Source organism: Salmo salar, chromosome 25 (assembly GCF_965601325.2).
Source record: "Salmo salar chromosome 25, fSalSal1, whole genome shotgun sequence".
Classification (NCBI taxonomy): Eukaryota; Metazoa; Chordata; class Actinopteri; order Salmoniformes; family Salmonidae; genus Salmo; species Salmo salar.
In genome coordinates this window covers 52,862,501-52,874,529 of record NC_138315.1, presented here as the reverse complement: position 1 = coordinate 52,874,529, position 12,029 = coordinate 52,862,501, and the positions used below count along the sequence as shown (strand labels likewise).

Here is a 12,029-nt window from a genome sequence, read left to right as displayed (position 1 = left end):
TATAGTAGGAAACAGTTATCAATCACTAGTCAGCCCACTGTCTATAGTAGGAAACAGTTATCAATCACTAGTCAGCCCACTGTCTATAGTAGGAAACAGAGTGGTTATCAATCACTAGTCAGCCCACTGTCTATAGTAGGAAACAGAGTGGTTATCAATCACTAGTCAGCCCACTGTCTATAGTAGGAAACAGAGTGGTTATCAATCACTAGTCAGCCCACTGTCTATAGTAGGAAACAGTTATCAATCACTAGTCAGCCCACTGTCTATAGTAGGAAACTGTTATCAATCACTAGTCAGCCCACTGTCTATAGTAGGAAACAGTTATCAATCACTAGTCAGCCCACTGTCTATAGTAGGAAACAGAGTGGTTATCAATCACTAGTCAGCCCACTGTCTATAGTAGGAAACAGTTATCAATCACTAGTCAGCCCACTGTCTATAGTAGGAAACAGTTATCAATCACTAGTCAGCCCACTGTCTATAGTAGGAAACAGTTATCAATCACTAGTCAGCCCACTGTCTATAGTAGGAAACAGTTATCAATCACTAGTCAGCCAACTGTCTACAGTAGGAAACAGTTATCAATCACTAGTCAGCCCACTGTCTATAGTAGGAAACAGAGAGGTTATCAATCACTAGTCAGCCCACTGTCTATAGTAGGAAACAGTTATCAATCACTAGTCAGCTCACTGTCTATAGTAGGAAACAGAGTGGTTATCAATCACTAGTCAGCCCACTGTCTATAGTAGGAAACAGTTATCAATCACTAGTCAGCCCACTGTCTATAGTAGGAAACAGTTATCAATCACTAGTCAGCCCACTGTCTATAGTAGGAAACAGTTATCAATCACTAGTCAGCCCACTGTCTATAGTAGGAAACAGTTATCAATCACTAGTCAGCCCACTGTCTATAGTAGGAAACAGAGTGGTTATCAATCACTAGTCAGCCCACTGTCTATAGTAGGAAACAGTTATCAATCACTAGTCAGCCCACTGTCTATAGTAGGAAACAGAGTGGTTATCAATCACTAGTCAGCCCACTGTCTATAGTAGGAAACAGAGTGGTTATCAATCACTAGTCAGCCCACTGTCTATAGTAGGAAACAGTTATCAATCACTAGTCAGCCCACTGTCTATAGTAGGAAACAGAGTGGTTATCAATCACTAGTCAGCCCACTGTCTATAGTAGGAAACAGTTATCAATCACTAGTCAGCCCACTGTCTATAGTAGGAAACAGTTATCAATCACTAGTCAGCCCACTGTCTATAGTAGGAAACAGAGTGGTTACCAATCACTTGTCAGCCCACTGTCTATAGTAGGAAACAGTTATCAATCACTAGTCATCCCACTGTCTATAGTAGGAAACAGTTATCAATCACTAGTCAGCCCACTGTCTATAGTAGGAAACAGAGAGGTTATCAATCACTAGTCAGCCCACTGTCTATAGTAGGAAACAGTTATCAATCACTAGTCAGCCCACTGTCTATAGTAGGAAACAGTTATCAATCACTAGTCAGCCCACTGTCTATAGTAGGAAACAGTTATCAATCACTAGTCAGCCCACTGTCTATAGTAGGAAACAGAGTGGTTATCAATCACTAGTCAGCCCACTGTCTATAGTAGGAAACAGAGTGGTTATCAATCACTAGTCAGCCCACTGTCTATAGTAGGAAACAGAGTGGTTATCAATCACTAGTCAGCCCACTGTCTATAGTAGGAAACAGTTATCAATCACTAGTCAGCCCACTGTCTATAGTAGGAAACTGTTATCAATCACTAGTCAGCCCACTGTCTATAGTAGGAAACAGTTATCAATCACTAGTCAGCCCACTGTCTATAGTAGGAAACAGAGTGGTTATCAATCACTAGTCAGCCCACTGTCTATAGTAGGAAACAGAGTGGTTATCAATCACTAGTCAGCCCACTGTCTATAGTAGAAAACAGAGTGGTTATCAATCACTCGTGAGCCCACTGTCTATAGTAGGAAACAGTTATCAATCACTAGTCAGCCCACTGTCTATAGTAGGAAACAGAGTGGTTATCAATCACTAGTCAGCCCACTGTCTATAGTAGGAAACAGTTATCAATCACTAGTCAGCCCACTGTCTATAGTAGGAAACAGTTATCAATCACTAGTCAGCCCACAGTCTATAGTAGGAAACAGAGTGGTTATCATTCACTAGTCAGCCCACTGTCTATAGTAGGAAACAGTTATCAATCACTAGTCAGCCCACTGTCTGTAGTAGGAAACAGAGGGGTTATCAATCACTAGTCAGCCCACTGTCTATAGTAGGAAACAGTTATCAATCACTAGTCAGCCCACTGTCTATAGTAGGAAACAGAGTGGTTATCAATCACTAGTCAGCCCACTGTCTATATTAGGAAACAGTTATCAATCACTAGTCAGCCCACTGTCTATAGTAGGAAACAGAGTGGTTACCAATCACTAGTCAGCCCACTGTCTATAGTAGGAAACAGTTATCAATCACTAGTCATCCCACTGTCTATAGTAGGAAACAGTTATCAATCACTAGTCAGCCCACTGTCTATAGTAGGAAACAGAGAGGTTATCAATCACTAGTCAGCCCACTGTCTATAGTAGGAAACAGTTATCAATCACTAGTCAGCCCACTGTCTATAGTAGGAAACAGTTATCAATCACTAGTCAGCCCACTGTCTATAGTAGGAAACAGTTATCAATCACTAGTCAGCCCACTGTCTATAGTAGGAAACAGAGTGGTTATCAATCACTAGTCAGCCCACTGTCTATAGTAGGAAACAGAGTGGTTATCAATCACTAGTCAGCCCACTGTCTATAGTAGGAAACAGAGTGGTTATCAATCACTAGTCAGCCCACTGTCTATAGTAGGAAACAGTTATCAATCACTAGTCAGCCCACTGTCTATAGTAGGAAACTGTTATCAATCACTAGTCAGCCCACTGTCTATAGTAGGAAACAGTTATCAATCACTAGTCAGCCCACTGTCTATAGTAGGAAACAGAGTGGTTATCAATCACTAGTCAGCCCACTGTCTATAGTAGGAAACAGTTATCAATCACTAGTCAGCCCACTGTCTATAGTAGGAAACAGTTATCAATCACTAGTCAGCCCACTGTCTATAGTAGGAAACAGTTATCAATCACTAGTCAGCCCACTGTCTATAGTAGGAAACAGTTATCAATCACTAGTCAGCCAACTGTCTATAGTAGGAAACAGTTATCAATCACTAGTCAGCCCACTGTCTATAGTAGGAAACAGAGAGGTTATCAATCACTAGTCAGCCCACTGTCTATAGTAGGAAACAGTTATCAATCACTAGTCAGCTCACTGTCTATAGTAGGAAACAGAGTGGTTATCAATCACTAGTCAGCCCACTGTCTATAGTAGGAAACAGTTATCAATCACTAGTCAGCCCACTGTCTATAGTAGGAAACAGTTATCAATCACTAGTCAGCCCACTGTCTATAGTAGGAAACAGTTATCAATCACTAGTCAGCCCACTGTCTATAGTAGGAAACAGTTATCAATCACTAGTCAGCCCACTGTCTATAGTAGGAAACAGAGTGGTTATCAATCACTAGTCAGCCCACTGTCTATAGTAGGAAACAGTTATCAATCACTAGTCAGCCCACTGTCTATAGTAGGAAACAGAGTGGTTATCAATCACTAGTCAGCCCACTGTCTATAGTAGGAAACAGAGTGGTTATCAATCACTAGTCAGCCCACTGTCTATAGTAGGAAACAGTTATCAATCACTAGTCAGCCCACTGTCTATAGTAGGAAACAGTTATCAATCACTAGTCAGCCCACTGTCTATAGTAGGAAACAGAGTGGTTATCAATCACTAGTCAGCCCACTGTCTATAGTAGGAAACAGTTATCAATCACTAGTCAGCCCACTGTCTATAGTAGGAAACAGAGTGGTTATCAATCACTAGTCAGCCCACTGTCTATAGTAGGAAACAGAGTGGTTATCAATCACTAGTCAGCCCACTGTCTATAGTAGGAAACAGTTATCAATCACTAGTCAGCCCACTGTCTATAGTAGGAAACAGAGTGGTTATCAATCACTAGTCAGCCCACTGTCTATAGTAGGAAACAGTTATCAATCACTAGTCAGCCCACTGTCTATAGTAGGAAACAGTTATCAATCACTAGTCAGCCCACTGTCTATAGTAGGAAACAGAGTGGTTACCAATCACTAGTCAGCCCACTGTCTATAGTAGGAAACAGTTATCAATCACTAGTCATCCCACTGTCTATAGTAGGAAACAGTTATCAATCACTAGTCAGCCCACTGTCTATAGTAGGAAACAGAGAGGTTATCAATCACTAGTCAGCCCACTGTCTATAGTAGGAAACAGTTATCAATCACTAGTCAGCCCACTGTCTATAGTAGGAAACAGTTATCAATCACTAGTCAGCCCACTGTCTATAGTAGGAAACAGTTATCAATCACTAGTCAGCCCACTGTCTATAGTAGGAAACAGAGTGGTTATCAATCACTAGTCAGCCCACTGTCTATAGTAGGAAACAGAGTGGTTATCAATCACTAGTCAGCCCACTGTCTATAGTAGGAAACAGAGTGGTTATCAATCACTAGTCAGCCCACTGTCTATAGTAGGAAACAGTTATCAATCACTAGTCAGCCCACTGTCTATAGTAGGAAACAGAGTGGTTGTCAATCACTAGTCAGCCCACTGTCTATAGTAGGAAACAGAGTGGTTATCAATCACTAGTCAGCCCACTGTCTATAGTAGGAAACAGAGTGGTTATCAATCACTAGTCAGCCCACTGTCTATAGTAGGAAACAGTTATCAATCACTAGTCAGCCCACTGTCTATAGTAGGAAACTGTTATCAATCACTAGTCAGCCCACTGTCTATAGTAGGAAACAGTTATCAATCACTAGTCAGCCCACTGTCTATAGTAGGAAACAGAGTGGTTATCAATCAGTAGTCAGCCCACTGTCTATAGTAGGAAACAGTTATCAATCACTAGTCAGCCCACTGTCTATAGTAGGAAACAGTTATCAATCACTAGTCAGCCCACTGTCTATAGTAGGAAACAGTTATCAATCACTAGTCAGCCCACTGTCTATAGTAGGAAACAGTTATCAATCACTAGTCAGCCAACTGTCTATAGTAGGAAACAGTTATCAATCACTAGTCAGCCCACTGACTATAATAGTAGAAAACAGAGAGGTTATCAATCACTAGTCAGCCCACTGTCTATAGTAGGAAACAGTTATCAATCACTAGTCAGCTCACTGTCTATAGTAGGAAACAGAGTGGTTATCAATCACTAGTCAGCCCACTGTCTATAGTAGGAAACAGTTATCAATCACTAGTCAGCCCACTGTCTATAGTAGGAAACAGTTATCAATCACTAGTCAGCCCACTGTCTATAGTAGGAAACAGTTATCAATCACTAGTCAGCCCACTGTCTATAGTAGGAAACAGTTATCAATCACTAGTCAGCCCACTGTCTATAGTAGGAAACAGAGTGGTTATCAATCACTAGTCAGCCCACTGTCTATAGTAGGAAACAGTTATCAATCACTAGTCAGCCCACTGTCTATAGTAGGAAACAGAGTGGTTATCAATCACTAGTCAGCCCACTGTCTATAGTAGGAAACAGAGTGGTTATCAATCACTAGTCAGCCCACTGTCTATAGTAGGAAACAGTTATCAATCACTAGTCAGCCCACTGTCTATAGTAGGAAACAGAGTGGTTATCAATCACTAGTCAGCCCACTGTCTATAGTAGGAAACAGTTATCAATCACTAGTCAGCCCACTGTCTATAGTAGGAAACAGTTATCAATCACTAGTCAGCCCACTGTCTATAGTAGGAAACAGAGTGGTTACCAATCACTAGTCAGCCCACTGTCTATAGTAGGAAACAGTTATCAATCACTAGTCATCCCACTGTCTATAGTAGGAAACAGTTATCAATCACTAGTCAGCCCACTGTCTATAGTAGGAAACAGAGAGGTTATCAATCACTAGTCAGCCCACTGTCTATAGTAGGAAACAGTTATCAATCACTAGTCAGCCCACTGTCTATAGTAGGAAACAGTTATCAATCACTAGTCAGCCCACTGTCTATAGTAGGAAACAGTTATCAATCACTAGTCAGCCCACTGTCTATAGTAGGAAACAGAGTGGTTATCAATCACTAGTCAGCCCACTGTCTATAGTAGGAAACAGAGTGGTTATCAATCACTAGTCAGCCCACTGTCTATAGTAGGAAACAGAGTGGTTATCAATCACTAGTCAGCCCACTGTCTATAGTAGGAAACAGTTATCAATCACTAGTCAGCCCACTGTCTATAGTAGGAAACTGTTATCAATCACTAGTCAGCCCACTGTCTATAGTAGGAAACAGTTATCAATCACTAGTCAGCCCACTGTCTATAGTAGGAAACAGAGTGGTTATCAATCACTAGTCAGCCCACTGTCTATAGTAGGAAACAGTTATCAATCACTAGTCAGCCCACTGTCTATTGTAGGAAACAGTTATCAATCACTAGTCAGCCCACTGTCTATAGTAGGAAACAGTTATCAATCACTAGTCAGCCCACTGTCTATAGTAGGAAACAGTTATCAATCACTAGTCAGCCAACTCTCTATAGTAGGAAACAGTTATCAATCACTAGTCAGCCCACTGTCTATAGTAGGAAACAGAGAGGTTATCAATCACTAGTCAGCCCACTGTCTATAGTAGGAAACAGTTATCAATCACTAGTCAGCTCACTGTCTATAGTAGGAAACAGAGTGGTTATCAATCACTAGTCAGCCCACTGTCTATAGTAGGAAACAGTTATCAATCACTAGTCAGCCCACTGTCTATAGTAGGAAACAGTTATCAATCACTAGTCAGCCCACTGTCTATAGTAGGAAACAGTTATCAATCACTAGTCAGCCCACTGTCTATAGTAGGAAACAGTTATCAATCACTAGTCAGCCCACTGTCTATAGTAGGAAACAGAGTGGTTATCAATCACTAGTCAGCCCACTGTCTATAGTAGGAAACAGTTATCAATCACTAGTCAGCCCACTGTCTATAGTAGGAAACAGAGTGGTTATCAATCACTAGTCAGCCCACTGTCTATAGTAGGAAACAGAGTGGTTATCAATCACTAGTCAGCCCACTGTCTATAGTAGGAAACAGTTATCAATCACTAGTCAGCCCACTGTCTATAGTAGGAAACAGAGTGGTTATCAATCACTAGTCAGCCCACTGTCTATAGTAGGAAACAGTTATCAATCACTAGTCAGCCCACTGTCTATAGTAGGAAACAGTTATCAATCACTAGTCAGCCCACTGTCTATAGTAGGAAACAGTTATCAATCACTAGTCAGCCCACTGTCTATAGTAGGAAACAGTTATCAATCACTAGTCAGCCCTCTGTCTATAGTAGGAAACAGTTATCAATCACTAGTCAGCCCACTGTCTATAGTAGGAAACAGAGGGGTTATCAATCACTAGTCAGCCCACTGTCTATAGTAGGAAACAGTTATCAATCACTAGTCAGCCCACTGTCTATAGTAGGAAACAGTTATCAATCACTAGTCAGCCCACTGTCTATAGTAGGAAACAGTTATCAATCACTAGTCAGCCCACTGTCTATATTAGGAAACAGTTATCAATCACTAGTCAGCCCACTGTCTATAGTAGAAAACAGAGAGGTTATCAATCACTAGTCAGCCCACTGTCTATAGTATGAAACAGTTATCAATCACTAGTCAGCCCACTGTCTATAGTAGGAAACAGAGTGGTTATCAATCACTAGTCAGCCCACTGTCTATAGTAGGAAACAGTTATCAATCACTAGTCAGCCCACTGTCTATAGTATGAAACAGTTATCAATCACTAGTCAGCCCACTGTCTATAGTAGGAAACAGTTATCAATCACTAGTCAGCCCACTGTCTATAGTAGGAAACAGAGTGGTTATCAATCACTAGTCAGCCCACTGTCTATAGTAGGAAACAGTTATCAATCACTAGTCAGCCCACTGTCTATAGTAGGAAACAGTTATCAATCACTAGTCAGCCCACTGTCTATAGTAGGAAACAGTTATCAATCACTAGTCAGCCCACTGTCTATAGTAGGAAACAGAGTGGTTATCAATCACTAGTCAGCCCACTGTCTATAGTAGGAAACAGTTATCAATCACTAGTCAGCCCACTGTCTATAGTAGGAAACAGTTATCAATCACTAGTCAGCCCACTGTCTATAGTAGGAAACAGTTATCAATCACTAGTCAGCCCACTGTCTATAGTAGGAAACAGAGTGGTTATCAATCACTAGTCAGCCCACTGTCTATAGTAGGAAACAGTTATCAATCACTAGTCAGCCCACTGTCTATAGTAGGAAACAGTTATCAATCACTAGTCAGCCCACTGTCTATAGTAGGAAACAGAGTGGTTATCAATCACTAGTCAGCCCACTGTCTATAGTAGGAAACAGTTATCAATCACTAGTCAGCCCACTGTCTATAGTAGGAAACAGTTATCAATCACTAGTCAGCCCACTGTCTATAGTAGGAAACAGAGGGGTTATCAATCACTAGTCAGCCCACTGTCTATAGTAGGAAACAGTTATCAATCACTAGTCAGCCCACTGTCTATAGTAGGAAACAGAGTGGTTATCAATCACTAGTCAGCCCACTGTCTATAGTAGGAAACAGAGTGGTTATCAATCACTAGTCAGCCCACTGTCTATAGTAGGAAACAGTTATCAATCACTAGTCATCCCTCTGTCTATAGTAGGAAACAGTTATCAATCACTAGTCAGCCCACTGTCTATAGTAGGAAACAGTTATCAATCACTAGTCAGCCCACTGTCTATAGTAGGAAACAGTTATCAATCACTAGTCAGCCCACTGTCTATAGTAGGAAACAGAGAGGTTATCAATCACTAGTCAGCTCACGGTCTATAGTAGGAAACAGTTATCAATCACTAGTCAGCCCACTGTCTATAGTAGGAAACAGTTATCAATCACTAGTCAGCCCACTGTCTATAGTAGGAAACAGAGTGGTTATCAATCACTAGTCAGCCCACTGTCTATAGTAGGAAACAGTTATCAATCACTAGTCAGCCCACTGTCTATAGTAGGAAACAGAGGGGTTATTCCACCACTTATATCACACAGGACACGAGTTAAGACCCCATAGTTAAAATTACAATAAACATTTGTGTGTGATATTGAATAATAATATTTTCCGTTTAGCAGACGCTGGTATCCAAAGTGTTATCTTACAGTAGTATTATTTACAGTAGTGTTATTTACAGTAGTGTTATTTACAGTAGTGTTATTTACAGTAACGTTATCTTCCAGTAGTGTTATCTTACAGTAGTGTTATTTACAGTAATGTTATCTTACAGTAGTCTTATCTTACAGTAGTCTTATCTTACAGTAATGTTACCTTACAGTAGTGTTATCTTACAGTAACATTATCTTACAGTAATGTTATATTACAGTAACGTTATCTTACAGTAGTGCTTTTTACAGTAGTGTTATTTACAGTAGTGCTATCTTACAGTAACGTTATATTACAGTAATGTTTTCTTACAGTAGTGTTATCTTACAGTAGTGTTATATTACAGTAATGTTTTCTTACAGTAATGTTACCTTACAGTAGTGTTATCTTACAGTAGTGTTATTTACAGTAGTGTTATATTACAGTAACGTTATCTTACAGTAGTGCTTTTTACAGTAGTGTTATTTACAGTAGTGTTATTTACAGTAGTGCTATCTTACAGTAACGTTATATTACAGTAATGTTTTCTTACAGTAATGTTATATTACAGTAGTGTTATCTTACAGTAATGTTGGCACAACGTTTTGTTTGCACCGATGGTAGATAGATGGCCAAGCATTGCATAGTAGTGATGCCATGTGAGCGTGGAGAGATGGGGGGGGGGGGGGGGGGAATGTCTTCCTCACCTGGTAGTTCACATCCCAGGACCTCTAGCCTCATCCCTATCCCAGCTGGAGACCACCTCTCTGGGTAGATCCTGATGAACTGAGCCGGTATCTCCTCGAATCGACGGATCTCTGGAGTGTCGTAGTGTGTGTTTCCCTCAAAGATCTGTAGCAGAGATAATGAGGAGAGAGATGTTAAAAATCTGTAGCAGAGATAATGAGAAGAGAAGAGAGATGTATAAATCTGTACCAGAGATAATGAGAAGAGGAGAGAGATGTATAAATCTGTACCAGAGATAATGAGAAGAGAAGAGAGATGTATAAATCTGTAGCAGAGATAATGAGAAGAAAAGAGAGATGTATAAATCTGTACCAGAGATAATGAGAAGAGGAGAGAGATGTATAAATCTGTACCAGAGATAATGAGAAGAGAAGAGAGATGTATAAATCTGTAGCAGAGATAACGAGAAGAGAAGAGAGATGTATAAATCTGTACCAGAGATAATGAGAAGAGAAGAGAGATGTATAAATCTGTACCAGAGATAATGAGAAGAGGAGAGAGATGTATAAATCTGTAGCAGAGATAATGAGAAGAGGAGAGAGATGTATAAATCTGTAGCAGAGATAATGAGAAGAGGAGAGAGATGTATAAATCTGTAGCAGAGATAATGAGAAGAGAAGAGAGATGTATAAATCTGTACCAGAGATAATGAGAAGAGGAGAGAGATGTATAAATCTGTACCAGAGATAACGAGAAGAGAAGAGAGATGTATAAATCTGTACCAGAGAAAATGAGAAGAGAAGAGAGATGTATAAATCTGTACCAGAGATAATGAGAAGAGGAGAGAGATGTATAAATCTGTAGCAGAGATAATGAGAAGAGGAGAGAGATGTATAAATCTGTAGCAGAGATAATGAGAAGAGGAGAGAGATGTATAAATCTGTAGCAGAGATAATGAGAAGAGAAGAGAGATGTATAAATCTGTACCAGAGATAATGAGAAGAAAAGAGAGATGTATAAATCTGTACCAGAGATAATGAGAAGAGAAGAGAGATGTATAAATCTGTAGCAGAGATAATGAGAAGAGGAGAGAGATGTATAAATCTGTACCAGAGATAATGAGAAGAGGAGAGAGATGTATAAATCTGTAGCAGAGATAATGAGAAGAGAAGAGAGATGTATAAATCTGTACCAGAGATAATGAGAAGAGGAGAGAGATGTATATATCTGTACCAGAGATAATGAGAAGAGAAGAGAGATGTATAAATCTGTAGCAGAGATAATGAGAAGAGGAGAGAGATGTATAAATCTGTACCAGAGATAATGAGAAGAGGAGAGAGATGTATAAATCTGTAGCAGAGATAATGAGAAGAGGAGAGAGATGTATAAATCTGTAGCAGAGATAATAAGAAGAGAAGAGAGATGTATAAATCTGTGGCAGAGATAATGAGAAGAGGAGAGAGATGTCTATGCAGTATGCGAGTAAAGTTATATAAACTCACGACAACTCTGATGGAAACAGGACGTTTCTGTACAATTTTATAAATCCCGATAAATAATTTGTTCGTCCTTACATGGTGGGATCTTTTAGTGTCGGTAAAATCTATCAGAAACACATTTTATGCGCAAATATTGATATAATAACAATGACGTCAAAGTCACGTGATGGTGTGGTGTCTGGTCCTCCCACTACGACTCAGGAAATCATGCAGTTTATTAGGCTACACAAAGACAAATATGGTCACTCTTCTCTATAGTAATCTTCTCTATAGTAATCTTCTCCATGGAAATCTTCTCCATAGTAATCTTCTCTATAGTAATCTTCTCCATGGTAATCTTCTCTATAGTAATCTTCTCTATAGTAATCTTCTCCATGGTAATCTTCTCTATAGTAATCTTCTCCATGGAAATCTTCTCCATAGTAATCTTCTCCATGGAAATCTTCTCTATAGTAATCTTCTCCATAGTAATCTTCTCCATAGTAATCTTCTCTATAGTAATCTTCTCCATGGAAATCTTCTCCATAGTAATCTTCTCCATGGAAATCTTCTCTATAGTAATCTTCTCCATGGAAATCTTCTCCATGGAAA

At 39.8% G+C, this 12,029-nt stretch overlaps 1 protein-coding gene across 1 annotated transcript in view; it reads right to left on the bottom strand.

Moving 5' to 3' along the window:
- The window catches only part of LOC106586935 (neuropilin-2), a 258,021-nt gene that overhangs the window by 86,696 nt on the left and 159,296 nt on the right, over positions 1-12,029 (bottom strand). The window contains exon 11 of the mRNA XM_082969249.1: positions 9,960-10,104. Within this exon, the coding sequence (XP_082825375.1) occupies positions 9,960-10,104 (145 nt within the window). The remainder of the gene's footprint in view (positions 1-9,959; positions 10,105-12,029) is intronic.